At 42.3% G+C, this 19,809-nt stretch overlaps 1 protein-coding gene across 3 annotated transcripts in view; it reads right to left on the reverse strand.

Annotated features, from left to right (window-relative positions):
* LOC139415377 (Golgi resident protein GCP60-like) overlaps positions 1 to 19,521 on the reverse strand; it is a 39,323-nt gene extending 19,802 nt beyond the window's left edge. For 2 of the 3 annotated variants that reach the window (XM_071163484.1, XM_071163485.1), the window contains exon 1: positions 19,240 to 19,500. In XM_071163484.1, the coding sequence (XP_071019585.1) occupies positions 19,240 to 19,489 (250 nt within the window). In that variant the 5' untranslated portion in view covers positions 19,490 to 19,500. Of the gene's footprint in view, positions 1 to 19,239 lie in introns of all 3 variants that reach the window. The other variant, XM_071163483.1, reaches the window with a different exon arrangement.
* Positions 19,522 to 19,809: the final 288 nt, after the last annotated feature.

The following is a 19,809-nucleotide window of genomic DNA, read 5'->3' on the forward strand; positions in this document are numbered from 1 at the left end:
ACTTTTTTGATGTGAAGCCAAGTGCATTTAATTATGAAGATTGGAAGGCAGTCAGCCTACAATTAAGCAGTAAAAGTCAAGTCACTAAGGCACAGAAGGATCTCCAAAGGCTGACCTCTGGAAACTACACACTGCTTGTCGATGGGCTGAAAGACTGTCCGTGTCTCGAATCTGGCTTGCATACCACTTATTTAAAAGGTTGTTCTATTTGATATCACTTTTTGATTTGAACGAAACTTTCCATATATACTTTTTTAATTTGTTAAATGCAACAATTTTAAAGATTTTGCTGAGTTACAGCTCATATTAAGAAATCAGTCAATTGAAATAAATTCATTAGGCCCTAATCTACGGATTTCCCATGACTGGGCAGGTGCGCAGCCATGGGTTGGCATAGACCCACAGACTTGGGAGCCAGGCCTACCCACTTGGGAGCCAGGCCCAGCCAATCAGAATGAGTTTTTCCCCACAAAAGGGCTTTATTACAGACAGAAATACAACTCCGCACCACCCCTCCGACAATCCTGCAGGTGAAGAAGCCAGATGGAGGTTCTGGGCTGGCATGGTTATACGTGGTCTGCGGTTGTGAGACTGGTTGGACATATTGCCAAATTGTCTAAAAAGAGGTTGGCGGCTTATGGTAGAGAAATTAACATTCAATTCTGTGGCAACAACTCTGGTGGACATTTGTGCAGTCAGCATGCCAATTGCATGCTCTGTGGCATTGTTTGCTTCTTGATATGCCACACCTGTCAGGTGGCAGGATTACCTTGACAAAAGGATAAAATGCTCACTAACAGGGATGTAAACAATTTTGTGCACAAAATGTTTGTGTGTATGGAACATTTATGTTCTCATTGGTCACATACACATATTTAGCAGATGTTATCGCGGGTGTAGCGAAATGCTTGTGTTCCTAGCTCCAAAAGTGCAGTAGTAACAATTCACAACAATACACATGAATCTAAAAGTAAAAGAAAGGAATAAATATATAAATATAAAGGATGAGCAATGTCTGAGTGGCATACCTCCACCAGTCATATTTAGGATATAATTTACAAATATATATATATATATATATATATATATACAGTGCCTTGCGAAAGTATTCGCCCCCCTTGAACTTTGCGACCTTATACCACATTTCAGGCTTCAAACATAAAGATATAAAACTGTATTTTTTTGTGAAGAATCAACAACAAGTGGGACACAATCATGAAGTGGAACGACATTTATTGGATATTTCAAACTTTTTTAACAAATCAAAAACTGAAAAATTGGGCGTGCAAAATTATTCAGCCCCCTTAAGTTAATAATTTGTAGCGCCACCTTATGCTGCGATTACAGCTGTAAGTCGCTTGGGGTATGTCTCTATCAGTTTTGCACATCGAGAGACTGACATTTTTTCCCATTCCTCCTTGCAAAACAGCTCGAGCTCAGTGAGGTTGGATGGAGAGCATTTGTGAACAGCAGTTTTCAGTTCTTTCCACAGATTCTCGATTGGATTCAGGTCTGGACTTTGACTTGGCCATTCTAACACCTGGATATGTTTATTTTTGAACCATTCCATTGTAGATTTTGCTTTATGTTTTGGATCATTGTCTTGTTGGAAGACAAATCTCCGTCCCAGTATCAGGTCTTTTGCACACTCCATCAGGTTTTCTTCCAGAATGGTCCTGTATTTGGCTCCATCCATCTTCCCATCAATTTTAACCATATTCCCTGTCCCTGCTGAAGAAAAGCAGGCCCAAACCATGATGCTGCCACCACCATGTTTGACAGTGGGGATGGTGTGTTCAGCTGTGTTGCTTTTACGCCAAACATAACGTTTTGCATTGTTGCCAAAAAGTTCAATTTTGATTTCATCTGACCAGAGCACCTTCTTCCACATGTTTGGTGTGTCTCCCAGGTGGCTTGTGGCAAACTTCAAACGACACTTTTTATGGATATCTTTAAGAAATGGCTTTCTTCTTGCCACTCTTCCATAAAGGCCAGATTTGTGCAATGTACGACTGATTGTTGTCCTATGGACAGAGTCTCCCACCTCAGCTGTAGATCTCTGCAGTTCATCCAGAGTGATCATGGGCCTCTTGGCTGCATCTCTGATCAGTCTTCTCCTTGTATGAGCTGAAAGTTTAGAGGGACGGCCAGGTCTTGGTAGATTTGCAGTGGTCTGATACTCCTTCCATTTCAATATTATCGCTTGCACAGTGCTCCTTGGGATGTTTAAAGCTTGGGAAATCTTTTTGTATCCAAATCCGGCTTTAAACTTCTTCACAACAGCATCTCGGACCTGCCTAGTGTGTTCCTTGTTCTTCATGATGCTCTCTGCGCTTTTAACGGACCTCTGAGACTATCACAGTGCAGGTGACTTGATTACACACAGGTGGATTGTATTTATCATCATTAGTCATTTAGGTCAACATTGGATCATTCAGAGATCCTCACTGAACTTCTGGAGAGAGTTTGCTGCACTGAAAGTTAAGGGGCTGAATAATTTTGCACGGCCAATTTGTCAGTTTTTGATTTGTTAAAAAAGTTTGAAATATCAAATAAATGTCGTTCCACTTCACGATTGTGTCCCACTTGTTGTTGATTCTTCACAAAAAAATACAGTTTTATATCTTTATGTTTGAAGCCTGAAATGTGGCAAAAGGTCGCAAAGTTCAAGGGGGCCGAATACTTTCACAAGGCACTGTGTGTGTGTGTGTGTGTGTGTATATATATATATTTTTACAAATATGTATTATTTGTTCTGTATTTTCTGGTGGATTAAATTGAAATTGCAAACAACTTCATGGCTTGTTATAAAAATAGCAATAGTAAGCATAAGTAATCTGAAAAGCGAAAAAGGTCTTTCTTGAACATAGGGTGAGACATTCTTACTAATTTGCTAGAGAACCAGTATGGATTTAAGTATAACTTTTGTATGACTGAAGCCTTTAGTGAGAGGTCTAATGCTTTAATATTTAATAATTTCTGCCCTCCAAATTCATATTCATTATATACAAAAGGCCTGTTCAATATTGTCTGGCTTGCTGTTCCAAATCAAATAGAATATTTATTTATCATATCATCTAAAACACATTTTCTAGGTGTAGGCAAGACCATAAGCAAATAGGTATACTGGGATATGACTAAAGAGCTAATCAGGGGGATTTAAAAAAACAAACAAACAGGTATTTGCCTTTTCATGGAAGCAAGAGCTTACATATTTTTGCTAACTTCCTATTAAAATTTGTCAGAGTGAGAATTTCTTTCAGCATATGTTCACTGAGAATACTAATGGTCTGGTGGTGATGTGGATAATGTAAAAATTGTAAACTCAGCAAAAAAAGAAACATCCCTTTATAGGACCCTGTCTTTCAAAGATTATTCGTAAAAATCCCAAAAACTTCACTTATCTTCATTATAAAGGGCATAAACACTATTTCCCATGCTTGTTCAATCAACAATAAACAATTAATGAACATGCACCTGTGGAAAGGTTGTTAAGACACTAACAGCTTACAGACAGTAGGCAATTAAGGTCACAGTTATAAAAACTTGGTACACTAAAAAGGCCTTTCTACTGACTCTGAAAAACACCAAAAGAAAGATGCCCAGGGTCCCTGCTCTTCTGCGTGAACGTGCATTAGACATGCTGCAAGGAGGCATGAGGACTGCAGATGTGGCCAGGGCAATAAATTGTAATTTCCGTCCTGTGAGACACCTAAGACAGCGCTACAGGGAGACAGGACGGACTGCTGACCATCCTCGCAGTGGCAGACCACGTGTAACAACACCTGCACAGGATCAGTACATTCGAACATCACACCTGCGGGACAAGTACAGGATGGAAACAACTGCCCGAGTTACACCAGGAACGCACAATCCATCCATCAGTGCTCAGACTCTCAGCCTATTGCGGACAGAGGCTGGACTGAGGTCTTGTAGGCCTGTTGCAAGGCAGGTGCTCACCAAACATCACAGGCAACAACGTCACCTATGGCCACAAACACACCGTCGCTGGACCAGACAGGACTGGCAAAAAGTGCTCTTCACTGACGAGTCGCGGTTTTGTCTCACCAGGGGTGATGGTCGCATTCGCGTTTATCGTAGAAGGAATGAGCGTTGCACCGAGGCCTGTACTCTGGAGCGGGATCGATTTGGAGGTGAAGGGTCCGTCATGTTCTGGGGCGCTGTGTCACAGCATCATCGGACTGTGCTTGTTGTCATTGCAGGCAATCTTAACACTGTGCATTACAGGGAAAACATCCTCCTCCCTCATGTGGTACCCTTCCTGCAGGCTCATCCTGACATGACCCTCCAGCATGACAATGCCACCAGTCATACTGCTCATTCTGTGCGTGATTTCCTGCAAGACAGGAAGGTTAGTGTTCTGCCATGGCCAGCGAAGAGCCCGGAGCTCAATTCCATTGAGCACGTCTGGGACCTGTTGGATCGGAGGGTGAGGGCTAGGTCCATCCCCCCCAGGAATGTCCAGGAACCTGCAGGTGCCTTGGTGGAAGAGTGGGGTAACATCTCACAGCAAGAACTGGCAAATCTGGTGCAGTCCATGAGGAGACGCACTGCAGTACTTAATGCAGCTGGTGGCCACACCGAATACTGACTAGCATTTGATTCCCCCCCTTTCTTCAGGGAAACATTATTCCATTTCTGTTAGTCACATGTCTGTGGAACTTGTTCAGTTTATGTCTCAGTTATTGAATCTTGCCATGTTCATTAAGTTAAGTTCGCTGAAAATAAATGCAGTTGACAGTGAGAGGACAATTATTTTCTTGCTGAGTTTGTTAGTGAGCCACTGCATAATATAGTACACATATCATAATTTGGTTGTAATCCAGATGTTAGAAAAATTACCTCGATCCTGAGGCTGTGGAAGGATCAAAGTTGTGGATTTAAGAAAACATGAATGAGCATACTATGACACCTTTGTTTTTAAGCCCTGTATTTCTAATCCCTTGATATTGTTGTTGGATCTGGTGTTAAAGGCACAGTCAACTTAGTGTATGTAAACTTCTGGCCCACTGGAATTGTGATACAGTGAACGATAAGTGAAATAATCTGTCTGTAAACAATTGTTGGAAAAATTGCTTGTGTCATGCACAAAGTAGATGTGTTTTAATGACTCATACCTAAGTGTATGTAAACTTCAGACTTCAACTGTATATCTCACTAGGTCATGATATTTAAGTCTCCAAATATCCACAATTTACCATTAAAAAAATACCATAGCGATTGAGTGTCCATATAGCTGTACCATATTTGCTTTGCCACCAAGTAACCCTCCAATTGTTCTCCACTATTCCACACGCTAAAGCCCCTCCCCATCCCAAGTTGGGTTGCCATCCCAGTGACTGGCAGACCACCCCAGTTCCCCCCACATCCCTAGGCCCCACGAGGCCAGGACCCATTCTTCAAAAAAAGCACAGAACAGAAGCAGATCATCGCTAAAAGGATTTCCAATACACTCACCTCAATTTGCTTTAAATATATGTACACACACGTATGTATATATGTATCTTAATTGCCATCATTAACAATTAATATGCGTAATAATGTGCAAAGGATTGTTACCTATAACCTGGATTGCCATTACATTGCATTTTTGTCAAGCAATTATTCTACCAAAGAATAATTGTGATTCATCCTATAATTGTCCCTAACATCCTTACACCCCTTGCAACAAACGTGGGATACACACACACAAAACCCTTTTGACCCAGAATCAACCATAAGCTCGGATGCTCAACGGTTGTTACATCCCAGAGCCCAACTCAAGAAAGGACCTGATTTATGAATGCATATACAGTTACAGCTGTTTGAGAAAGCATGCAAGATTGAGCAAAAATTTGCACAAATTTGAGATTTGATTAACCAATGTCAAGTCCTAGGTGGAGATCAGATCCACCCCGTTCCCCTGCAACACACACACTGGTCCCCCTTGTGACCATTTTCGCAAGCATCTCTGTGCAGTCAGACCTTTGATGATTTTGTGCCACCAGGGCCACAATAATATGCCCCATCTCTGATTGTCCAAATGCGACCGTCTCTGATTGTGTGTGTGTCACCCCCCCCATGGGTTACTGCAGCCAGTGTTGCCTGCACTGCCACTACCAGGGTGGGGGTACCCCACCGGCTAGGTACAAGGTCGTCAAGGTTCTCATTAGCAGCTGAGAATTTCCTTGTATATTATGCTCTCCATCAGGGGGCTCTGGATTTGGAGGAACAACCCTGCCAAGCAAGCTCAGAGTCTTGAGGGGACGGTGCTGCTCTAGTCCGTCTCTGACCACATTTATCTTTCTGTTTTGGCTACATATAGGCAGCTCACAGGAGGCCCATAAAACAGATAAGGACTTCGCATTAGCGTCGTTCAGATGGGTGTCTAGGGTATAGTGTAACGGTTTTGACTTGAGGTTATTTTTTTATAGGGGTGCCAGGTAGGTTGTGCCTACCAGAGAAAACATTGGTTTCTCCTTTTGTTGTTTGGGAGGGAATGAGTCCCATCTGGTCCGTCAAGTCTACACCATACAAAGGACTTATGTAAACGTCAGAAGGGAAATCAACTTTTCATAAACCCTTAAAACATTGAAAGAACTTCAAAAACAACTATTCTTTTGCGTGGGTTGTATTAGCAACATCAATGGATTACACACACATAATAATATAACACAATGAGTTCTGGTTCCTCCAGAAATGTCCTGTACCTCGGGCCTAAAAAGAGTCCCGCCCGGTAAGGAGTTCAGTGAACTCAAGTGACTTTGGTCACGCAATGTTGGTCCGTTCATTCCGTGTAGCGTAAACCCAGTATTAAATCATACAATCAATATAACCATTTTACCACAGAACTTTAAAGCGTATCTGCTCTTACTAATTCCTCAACTACATCTAACTACATAAATCATCACCGTATACATCATATCAAAACAAATGAAATACCGTATACAAAAAAGGTGGTAGTCAGTCGGTCAGTCAGACAATCCAATCCGCCAACAGATCTCCAGCGGAGAAAGGCCACGAAGAATAGAGAGGAGTAGTCCACGGACGCAAAGAGTGGATCCGATCCTGGGTAAACTCTCAGGCTACAAAACACACGTTTAACAGCAACAAAACAACCGGAATAGAGAAGCTTCGGGAACACATCCTCAGTCACGTCTCCATCACAAAACGCCACTTTTGCGCAGCTGATGCTGGCTATTTAATTGGGAATTAAAGGGCAAGCACCCTATTGGAAGGAGAAGCACTGAGACGGCTCAAAATAATTCAGGGCCGTCACAATAGGGTTGGGGACCGTTCCGTCATGATAGGGACAATAAAAAAAAATGTGTATCCCTCATCTGCACAAAATTGAACGCGCTCTCTCAACCCCTGCTCACCGACACACATTGCTTCTGGGATATGCAACCATTTCCTTACTCACTTAATGCAACACTTTCCCAAGTGCAACACTTTCCCAAGTGCAACACTTTCCCAAGTGCAACACTTTCCCAAGTGTTGCATTATATTGTGATAAATTGCAGGCCACACTACTTACCTAGAGAGTTTTCAGCTATACTTTTCATGACTGTTTATTTACCACCACAGACAGATGCTGACACTAAGATTGCTTATTTCCTTATACAGCTGACTGAGTACAAACAGGAAATCACTCACCCAGAGGCAGCGATCCTAGTGGCCGGAGACTTTAATGCAGGGAAACTTAAATCAGTTCAACCTAATTTTTATTAAAATGTTAAATGTGCAACCAGAAGGGAAAAAAACATCTAGATCACCTGTACTCCACACACAGAAACTCGTACAAAGCTCTCCCTCGCCCTCCATTTGGTAAATCCGACCACAACTCTATCCTCCTGATTCCTGCTTACAAGCAAAAATTAAAGCAGGAAGCACCAGTGACTCGGTCTACAAAAAAAGTGGTCAGATGAAGCAGATGCTAAACTACAGGACTGTTTTGCTATCACAGACTGCAACATGTTCCAGGATTCTTCTGACGGCATTGAGGAATACACCACATCAGTCACTGGCATTAACAATAAGTGCATCGAGGACTTGCCCCACAGTGACTGTCCGTACATACCCCAACCAGAAGCCATGGATTACAGGCATCATTAGCACTGAGCTAAAGGGTAGAGCTGCCGCTTTCAAGGTGCGGGACTCTAACCCGGAAGCTTTTAAGAAGTCCTGCGACAAACCGTCAAACAGACAAAGCATCAATAGTTTCTCCATTGCACTCCACACTGCCCTTTCCCACCTGGACAAAAGGAACACCTATGTGAGAATGCTATTCATTGACTGAAGCTCAGCGTTCAACACCATAGCACCCTCAAAGCTCATCAGTAAGCTAAGGATCCTGGGACTGAACACCTCCCTCTGCAACTGAATCCTGGACTTCCTGACGGGTCACCCTCAGGTGGTGAGGGTAGGTAGCAACACATCTGTCACGCTGATCTTCAACTGGAGCCCCCCCAGGGGTGCGTGCTCAGTCCCCTCCTGTACTCCCTGTTCACCCACGACTGCATAGCCAGGCATGACTCCGACACCATCATTAAGTTTGCAGACGACAACAATAGGCCTGATCACCGATAACAACGGGACAGCCTATAGGGAGGAGGTCAGAGACCTGGTCGGGTGGTGCCAGAATAACAACCTATCCCTCAACGTCACCAAGACTAAAGGAGATGATTGTGGACTACAGGAAAAGGAGGACCGAGCACGCCCCCATTCTCATCGACGGGGCTGTAGTGGAGCAGGTTGAGAGCGTCAAGTTCCTTGGTGTTAACATCACCAACAAATTAGAATGGTCCAAACACACCAAGTCATTTGTGAAGAGGGCACAACAAAGCCTATTCCCCCTCAGGAGACTGAAAAGATTTGGCATAGGTCTGGAGATCCTCAAAAGGTTCTACAGCTGCAACATGGAGCATCCTGACTGGTTGCATTACTGCCTGGTACGGCAAATGCTCGACCTTTACACCAGGCGGTGTCAGAGGAAGGCCCTAAAAATTGTCAAAGACCCCAGCCACCCCAGTCATAGACTGTTCTCTCCACCGGAGTAGAGAGAACCGGAGTGAGAACCGGTACCGGAGTGCCAAGTCTAGGACAAAAAGGCTTCTCAACAGTTTTTACCCCCAAGCCATAAGACTCCTGAACAGGTAATCAAATGGCTACCTGGACTATTTGCATTGTGCCCCCCCCCCCAACCAACCCCTCCTTTACACTGCTGCTACTCTGTTTATCATATATGCATAGTCACTTTAACCACACATTCATGTACATACTACCTCAATTGGCCTGACCAAACAGTGCTCCCGCACATTACATTGGCTAACCGGGTTATCTGCATTGTGTCCCGCCACCCACTTTTTGCGCTACTGCGCTATTACACTCTGTTCATCATATAGGCATAGTCACTTTAACCATATATTCATATACATACGACCTCAATCAGTCCGACTAACCGGTGTCTATATGTAGCCTCGCTACTTTTATACCCTTGCTACTGTTATTTCACTGTTGTTTTTTGTTTTCTTTACTTACTTATTGTTCACCTTAAACCTTTTTTGCACTATTGGTTAGAACCTGTAAGTAAGCATTTCGCTGTAACGCTGGATGCTACCGTCCCACCTGCCCATAAGAAGTTAACATACTTGTATGCCATCTGCAAATATGAATACAAAATTTAAATTACGAGCCGAGTTGGTTTAGCCTCAGAAAAAGACAAGGCGTCCATGATTGAGACTAGAGGTCGACCGATTAATCGGGCCGATTTCAAGTTTTCATAACAATCGGAAATCGGTATTTTTGGGCGCCGATTTTTTTACATTTTATACCTTTATTTAACTAGTCAGTTAAGCACACGTTCTTATTTTCAATGACAGCCTAGGAACGATGGGTTAACGGTCTCATTCAGGGGCAGAACGACAGATTTTCATCTTGTCAGCTCGGGGGATCCAATCTTGCAACGTTACAGTTAACTAGTCCAACTCAATAACAACCTGCCTCTCGTTGCACTCCACAAGGAGACTGACTGTTACGCGAATGCAGTAAGCCATGGTAAGTTGCTAGCTAGCATTAAACTTCTTATAAAAAACAATCAATCATAATCACTAGTTAACTACACATAGTTGATGATATTACTAGATATTATCTAGCGTGTCCTGCGTTGCATATAATCTGACTGAGCGGTGGTAGGCAGAAGCGTAAACATTCATTCAAACAGCGCTTTAGTGCGTTTTGCCAGCAGCTCTTCGTTGTGCGTCAAGCATTGCGCTGTTAATGACTTCAATGTTTATGACTACAAATAGATAAAAATCGGCCAATTAAATAGGTATCGGCGTTTTTGGTCCTCCAATAATCGTTATCGGCGTTGAAAAATCATAATCGGTGGACCTCAGACCATGATTGCCTCAGAATGGGTGGGCTGGACATGGTGAGGGATGAGTTCAGATTGGTCTGCCATGTAGCATGCTTCTGTCTATAACGTGAGCTGTTCAGTATGTGTAGGTTACACTTTCTAACATCTTTTTTTGAAAGATATCACGTAGTAGAACTGCAGAAGTGTTGCTCTACACTTTCTGGGGAACCGAGTTTTGAAAATCAGTGGAATGCACGGTGGAATTAGAGTATAATAGCTAAGGAGATGGAGAGAACTCTGGTATTTTATTGCAAATATGCAGACGGAGTCATAAAGAGAACACACAGAAGGCTGTTGTATAAAACACCGTCTCCAGATTAAATCTAACTAAGGCAACCATGACAGAGGGAGAAGCCTTCATCCACGTATACGGGCAAGAGTCTACTGTTGGCTAACCCCATTTCGTACAAATTTGCGCAACCGTGGCATTCAAACGAGGCTGCAATGAAAAGTAATGGGACTGTATCGACTGTTGCATTAAATATTGTTAATCATCAGTTACACTAGAGACATGAGGGGTGCCATAGTCTAGGGTTTACACCAGAAGTTAATGGTTATCTGTAGGAGGAATGTACATGGTGGGCGCAATTAAGTTTGGAATGTACAGAGTGAAGGAAACATAATCATGTGGCAGGCACTGATAAGGATGGAGAGCTGTGGAGTAGTGAGGAAGGGGGTAGAGGTCAGGTCATCTTATGAAAGAACAGCTTGTATCACTTAACTTCCTGCCTAGTAACAAAGATGTCATTTTTATATATGTATGAGAGGGAGAGCACGAGAGCGATTAATTATACACACACTACCACTGGTGGAAATATGCCTGTCTGTGTCTTATGCAGCTGTGTGACCCAATACGTAAATAAACTTGGTTTAAGCTTTACTAAATTGTCCATTAAATTTTATGAGATTAATTTAGAACCTAACAGCATCAATCTGGGGTGTGAACTACATTTCAATTCAAGAGTTGATTGACATGGTAATGGCCTGATCGTATTGGAGAAAAGTTTAATTTTTAAACAGACCCCTCTGACGCTGTACGTTAAATTGTGACGTGTCATGCCGTAACATACAGCAACCATTTTTTATTTATTTCACCTTTATTTAACCAGGTAGGCAAGTTGAGAACAAGTTCTCATTTACAATTGCGACCTGGCCAAGATAAAGCAAAGCAGTTCGACACATACTCCATGTGTAACTCTGTCGTTGTAAAACAAACATACAGTCAATAATACAGTATAAACAAGTCTATATACGATGTGAGCAAATGAGGTGAGATAAGGGAGGTAAAGGCAAAAAAAGGCCATGGTGGCAAAGTAAATACAAATAGAAAGTAAAACACTGGAATGGTAGATTTGCAATGGAAGAATGTGCAAAGTAGAAATAAAAATAATGGGGTGCAAAGGAGCAAAATAAATAAATAAATTAAATACAGTAGGGAAAGAGGTAGCCGTTTGGGCTAAATTATAGGTGGGCTATGTACAGGTGCAGTAATCTGTGAGCTGCTCTGACAGCTGGTGCTTAAAGCTAGTGAGGGAGATAAGTGTTTCCAGTTTCAGAGATTTTTGTAGTTCGTTCCAGTCATTGGCAGCAGAGAACTGGAAGGAGAGGCGGCCAAAGAAAGAATTGGTTTTGGGGGTGACTAGAGAGATATACCTGCTGGAGCGTGTGCTGGAGCGTGTGCTACATAATGCAATTCATTCTGTGTCGTACAGCCTCTCTCCACCAGGTGTAGAGCTTCTCTCGCAGATAAAAAGCAAGGGACAGGGTAAGTGGGATACCTAGTCAACCTGATTCAAATTCGAACAAAAACCTTCAAATAGGTATGTAATGATACATTATATAAACTCTTTAGAGTTCTAGAGGTGATGTTGGACAGATCGGGTGAAAAAAAAAAGCTGTTTCCCCACACAGCCTTTCCCTATCACGCAGTATGTTTCGCTTCCCCACACACCATTTTTAAAAACACTTGACGGAGCTCATTTCAATCATGCAGAGACAGGCAGCATGCAGGTCTCATCATTGATTTTGCTGGAAAGGGGAGAAATTGTGCTATACAGTGATATTCATATTACAGTTGACCTCGAAGTATTACTTTATTGGTGCGCTTAAATAAGGCAAATTATATGTTACAGCACAATGTACAAAAGTGCTTTAGTTAACTATAGCTAGACATATTCAGATATTACACGTTACTAAATTGTCAGAAAATTGTTTTCATTTCAAGTTAAAGCGTACTGTTAGCTAGCTAGCTAACGTTAGCTGGCTGGCTCGCTAACATTACGTGTATGATTTGTGTAGTAATTTTATTCATATCTCAGAGCCATTCGCATTGCTAGTTATAGCCTAATGTTCGCTAGCTAGCTAACATTGAACCTGGTTGGTTATCTACCTGCAGATTCATGCAGGGTGGTAATGTTATGAGTTGGGATTATGGTTCATTGTTTAGCTAGCTAACTACATGTCTAACCACTATGCAAGTAACCATTTCATTACAATGTTAATGAGGTGACTGCGACACCTGTCGATAGACGTAGCTGGTAAATTCACTCTGGCTATCTACTCCGCATTTCAGATCACTCATCTATAACTACAAATTTACGAATGCTCAATACCCGTTGAATATGGCCGGTGTCAGTAAACGTTGGCCAAAAAGTGTAATTAAAATTGTTGCCAGCAGCACAGTTGCCTTCACCAACGATCTGGATGACATAAAAACAGCCTAACCAGCTCTGCGAGGACAAGTAAAATGGTCAGAATGAGCTATTCCCTCATTTCTGTCTAGAAGTAGCTAGCAAGCTAGCCAACGTCAGCAAGTTCGCTTAGGTACTTGACTGCTGTTAGGTCAGAACGCTCGGATCAACCCTACTCCTCGGCTCAGTGTGCGCTCCGAGAGAAAAGCTCTGAATTTACAAAACGGACAATCTGACAACGCTCAGTTTACGAAAGCCCAGAGCTCACTCTGGCACTCCAGATTGAATTTACGAACACACCCGTAGTATAAACCAGCCATTATTCTTGAAATCTTTGGTTGTTTAGTACATGGCCTCACAAACCTTAAAGAGCTGGGTGGGGCTTAAGTTTAAGAGGGTGAGAACAATGCTGAATGGTGTAGACAAAGAAAAGCTCTCCAGTAGGTGTACCAAAACATTCAAGGGTCATTTTCTTCAAAGTGAGGTTAAAAGTTTATCAACCATCAAAGCAGAATTACTTTCTCATTGTTCCTTAATTGTAGTGTATGATAATATAATTTTCTAGCTCTGAGTCTACTTTTATCCTATGTAAAAAACACAATTTCAAATGTTGCTACATAAGACCGAATCGATCAGGTCAGTTTGTATACACCATATTCCCAGTCACCTTGCCGTGGTTAAATGTGGTGGTTGGCACTTTCAGTCTTACGCAAAATCTGCAATCAATCGATCCACGATTTTTGGTTTGGGTAGGTTAACAGTCACAGTGCATACATCTCCTATACACTTCCTGATGAAGTATGTCACCGTGTCCGTGTCAATGTTATTCTCAGAGACAACCCGGAACATATCCCAGTACGCGTAATCAAAACAATCTTGAAGCATGGATTCTGACTGGTCAGACCAGCATTGAATCGACCTTAGCACAGGCACTTCCTGTTTGAGTTTCTGCAGAATGGAGTCGTGATCTGATTTGCCAAAGGGAGGATGGGGGAGGGCCATGTAGCCATCCCGGGAGGGAGAGTAACAACGGTAGAGAGTTTTTGTATAAAAATATACCTTTTCTCCATCTGTGGCATCTTGGAACAGCTTCTGGGATAAGTTCAATTGCCCTGGGGGTTAAGAATAAAGGATGGAACTCGGGAAAGTTGTATTTCTGGTCATAATGCTGGTAAATTACCACCGCACTGATATCCAAAAGTTATTTCCGGGTGTATATAATAACACAAAACGTTATGGGCTAATTGAATGCATTCAGTTGTACAATTGACTAGGTATCCCCCTTTCCCTAATGTAATAAAATACACACAAAAAATACTGCAAAGTTGCTTAGGAGCTAAAATCAGAGCTGCCATGTCTATTGGCGCCATCTTATTGAATTTCAGCTTGTGAAACATGGGACTAGAACTTCACATGGAGCGTTAATATTTTTTTTGGTAGAAGTTACTTTTTGAATCATGAATGACAAAAACATTCAGGACATAGAGATAATCAAAGTTGACCCATTTTGCATACTTCATATCATATATATATATTTTTAAATTTAACTTGGCAAGTCAGTTAAGAACAACTTCTTATTTACAATGACGGCCTACCCTGGATTAGACATCCAAGTTTTCATCACTGGAAAAGGTTAAAGGGCTAGGCCCCTTTTTTCTAAATTTCCGCCTCAATGACGTGCCCAAAGTAAACTGCCTGTTGCTCAGGCCCTGAAGCCAGGATATGCATATAATTGGTACCATTGGAAAGAAAACACAAGTTTGTAGAAATGTTAAATTAATGTAGGAGAATAACACAATAGATATGGTAGGAGAAAATCCAAAGAAAAACCAACCAGAATTTATTTTTTGAGAGACCATCCTCTTAAAATGGCCAGTCTAAGGGCACACTGAAAATATCTCCCTGGATGCAATTCCTATGGCTTCCACAGGGTGTCAGCAGTCTAGGTTCAAGGTTTCAGGCTTGTAACTTCAAAAACGAATAAGAAATATCCGTTTTAGTACAGGGACAGTCTTGGAAATTCATGTTTGCACGCGCCATGAAGACAGGACTCACCTGCTAAAATTGGTTTCCTATTGAACATACTTATTTCCGTAAGAAATATTATAGTTTGATTACATTTTAGGGTATCTGAGGAGTAAATAGAAACATAGTTTGACTTGTTGAAACAAAGTTTAGGGGTAGATTTTTGGATTCCTTTCTCTGCATGTTGAAAGAGTGGATTACTCAAATCGATGGCAACAGCTACTGACTTTTTGGGATATAAACAAGTTTTTTTTATCTAACAAAACGACACTACATATTATAGCTGGGACCCTTTGGATGACAAATCAGAGGAAGACTCAAAAAGTGAATATTTAAATCGCCAATTGAGAATTTATGAAACCTGTGCCGGTGAAAAAATATTTTGTGGGGCACCGTCCTCAAACAATCGCATGGCATGTTTGATGTAATAGCTACTGTAAATCAGACAGTGCAGTTAGATTAAAGGCTTAGCTTGATATCATTTAAAAGCTTGCAAAAAAGGTGCCAAAACGTTCTCAATGGGATTAAGTTCTGGGAATTTTCCTGGCCATGGACCCAAAATATGTTTTGTTCCCTAAGCCACTTAGTTATCACTTTTGCCTTGTGGCAAGGTGCTCCATCATCATGCTGGAAAAGGCATTGTTCGTCACCAAACTGTTCCTGGATGGTTGGGAGAAGTTGCTCTCGGAGGATATGTTGGTACCATTCTTTATTCATGGCTGTGTTTTAGGCAAAATTGTGAGTGAGCTCACTCTCTTGACTGAGAAGCAACCCCACACATGAATGGTCTCAGGATGCTTTAGTGCTGGCATGACACAGGACTGATGGTAGCGCTCACCTTGTCTTCTCCGGACAAGCTTTTTTCCGGATGCCCCAAACAATCGGAAAGGGGATTCATCAGAGAAAAGGATTTTACCCAAGACCCTTTGCAGAATATCAGTCTGTCCCTGACATGTTCCTGGAGAGAAGTGGCTTCTTTGCTGCCCTTCTTGACACCAGGCCATCCTCAAAGTCTTCGCCTCACTGTGCATGCAGATGCACTCACTCACACCTGCCTGCTGAGTAAGCTCTGTACTGGTGGTGCCCCGATCCCGCAGCTGAATCAACTTTAGGAGACGGTCCTGGCGCTTGCTGGACTTTCTTGGGCGCACTGAAGCCTTCTTCACAACAATTGTGCCGCTCTCCTTGAAGTTCTTGATGATCTGAGAAATGGTTGATTTAGGTGCAATCTTACTGGCAGCAATATCCTTGCCTGTGAAGTCCTTTTTGTGCAAAGCAATGATGACAGCACGTGTTTCCTTGCAGGTAACCATGTTTGACAGAGGAAGAACAATAATTACAAGCACCACCCCCCTCCTTTTGAAGCTTCCAGTCTGTTATTTGAACTCAATCAGCATGACAGAGTGATGCTGTCCTCGTCAACACTCACACCTGTGTTAACGAGAGAATCACTGACATGTCAGCTCATCCTTTTGTGGCAGGGCTGAAATGCAGTGGAAATGTTTTTAGGGGATTCAATTCATTTGCATGGCAAAGAGGGACTTTGCAATTAATTGCAATTCATCTGATCACTCTTCATAACATTGTGGAGTATATGCAAATTACCATCATACAAACTGAGGCCGCAGACTTTGTGAAAATGAATGTGTCATTCTTAACTTTTGGCCACGACTGTCAACTGTAAGTGCTGTTATTGTGATGTGGAAATGTCTAAGCGCAACAACAGCTCAGCTGCGAAGTGGTAAGCCACACAAGCTCACAGAACGGGACCGCCGAGTGCTGAAGCGCTTAGACAATTTTTAAGGGCTATCATCAGTTGCAATACTCACTACCGTATTCCAAATTGCCTCTGGAAGCAACGTCAGCACAAGAACTGTTCAAAGGGAGCTTTGTGAAATGGGTTTCCATGGCCGAGCAGCAGCATACAATCCTAAAATCACCATGCACAATGCCAAGTGTAGGCTGGAATGATGTAAAGCTCGCCGCCGTACTCTGGATCATTGGAAACATGCTCTCCTGAGCAATGAATCACGCTTCACCTTCTGGCAGTCTGACGAACGAATCAGTTTGGCAGATGGCAGGACAACGCTACTTGCCCCAATGCATAGTGCCAACTGTAAAGTTTAGTGGAGGAGGAATAATGGTCTGGGTCTGTTTTTCGTGGTTCAGTCTAGGTGGCCCCTTAGTTCCAGTGAAGGGAAATCTTAATGCAACAGCTTTCAATGACACTTGACGATTTTGTGCTTCAAACTTTTGGGAAAGTCCCTTTCCTGTTTCAGCATGACAATGCCCCCGTGCACAAAGCAAAATTCACCGTAAAAATGGTGTGTCGAGATCGGTGTGGAAGAAATTGACTGACCTGCACAGAGTTCTGACCACCACATTGAACACCTTTGGGATGAATTGTATCGCTGACTGCGAGCCAGACCTAATTGCCCAACATCAGTGCTGGACCTCACTATTGCTCTCGTGGCTGAATGGAAAGAAAGTCCCAGCAGCAATATTCCAACATCTAGTGGAAAGCCTTCCCGTACGATTGGAAGCTGTTATTGTAGCAAAGTGCGACCAACTCCATATTAATGCCCATGATTTTATGCCCATGAAATTAGATGTTCGACAAGCAGGTGTTCACATGCTTTGTCAGTCTGAAAGAAGTCACTGTAAAAAGACGTAGGGCTCACAAGCCAGAATGTTGAATAAAATAATATTTGAGTTTACTTTACTGGTTGTCCGTGCTGTTGGTCCTTTTGCCGGAAGGTAGTGGAGATCAAATGTCCACAGTAAAGTAATGTTTATTCGAATTCTTGAGGTATATTCTATCGTATATTATATCTCGTAACGCATGTAACCAAACAATGTCGACCGAAGGAAGTTACCTCGCAATAAGCTGCTAGTGTTTGTTAAATTTGCCAGCTGTTTGTGTGGGATAATGTTCTGTCTTTTTTTTTTTTACATTTCTTAAGGACTCTTGGAAGACTAGCCCTTGGACTAAAATAACTCCTAATAAAATGTAAATCAACCTCAGCCATTATTGACATATTGTGCAAGTCGCGAGCGAATTGCATCGGTATTGAAAACACAAACCGGAAATAGAAAACCGATAAAGTATACTTTGTCTCAGATTACCTCCTAGATAAGGACAACAACTGCAGACAAGAGGAAAATGATGTTCAAATGAAGCGAATTCAACGTTCTGACTTGTAATGGGACTGTTCACTGAAAGTGAGCCTACAGGTTAGATAAGAGAGAGGAGTCTTCCAATCTCGGATTCGTAGAGGCTATGGATAAAGGTGAATTGGCTCTGGACGCCAAAACAGCCAAATACTCCATCTAAAATGTATCGGTTGTCAATTGCGGTATTGTTCTAGAAACATAAATACCTCTAGTTTCATATATGCAAAATACACACTGTACAGTTTTAACACAGTTGCAGCGAACCTTATTTTTCAGTAACACGTTTGTGGCGTCCATCTTCCGTTTATACACAGGTGTAATGAGATGCAGATCGCTAATTAGCACAGGTAGTCGACTGTAAACACTGGCAGTAACATGGAGATATGGCAGTGGGGCTCGTAACAAAACTCCCCCATACAGAAGACCCTTCGTCCAATGTGTAATGGAACCGAGACATGATCATGGGTTAGTGGAGGGTGTGTGCCTGCCACATACCAGTCAAACTAACTGGATTCTCATTCACTAGACTCTAGAGACTGACAGCTAGCTAGCTACGTGGAGGAATTACATGACCATATAGACACATTTACATGTCAAGTTAACTGTCGCCTCATCTTTAATCTGGACTATAAACATTACAGTTAGCCCTTTATTCTTGCGTTGTCTGAACAACAAGAGACACCATCCAGCAATCATGCAGGTACATTTGGAATTCAGAGATTCTGATGGATGAAAAAGCTTCAATTTGCTTCATTTTGTCAGTTAGCCAAGCATCATTAGCAAATGGCTAGCTAGCTAACGTTGAGCTAAATGTTAGCTAGTGCACCGCAAGAAAACAATAAACACAGGGATGAAAAGCTGTCTAACGTTACCTAGTCAAATCGTGAATAAAGGCTATTATACATTTTATTATCAAATACGAATATAAAATACCTTTGAAGAATTTCAAGGCTAGTCTGTATAGCTCCAGCAAACCAAAGCCCCATTTCCTCTCTATCGTGGTTTTGGAAGACTCGCCTTCTTCCCTATCGTCGGTGGCGCTCTGGTCCCCGGTATCATGGTCAGGTTCAGCGACTTGCTCGCCCTCGGGGTCGGGGCTGAGGGTGAGGCCGTCGATGGAGACTTCGAGCCGGCTAGAACTGCCATTGTTGAGGTCGGCGCTCTGAACCTCTGTCGCCATCATGCAGAATGTCAGCTGCCTGAAGCGGCCACGTACCTACTTCCGTTTTTAGCGGAAGTTCCGGTAGATACTGTTACAAGATGTAAATAATGACGTACCAAGACAGGACCTAATGCTGCGTTCAAAACAACTGGGAAATCGGAACTCAGAAATCTCAGACTACAGAACATTCAAAACAACTGGGAACCCGAAAAAAATAATCCGACCTGAAGATCACTGATGTCGTGATTTGACCTGTTATTTTTTATTTTTTACTTCCCAATTGACATGAAAGCACCATAAGCAACAGGGCACATGGGGTTGGGAGAACATTGGCCAGTTTC

This window comes from Oncorhynchus clarkii, chromosome 8, assembly GCF_045791955.1.
Source record: "Oncorhynchus clarkii lewisi isolate Uvic-CL-2024 chromosome 8, UVic_Ocla_1.0, whole genome shotgun sequence".
Lineage (NCBI taxonomy): Eukaryota > Metazoa > Chordata > Actinopteri > Salmoniformes > Salmonidae > Oncorhynchus > Oncorhynchus clarkii.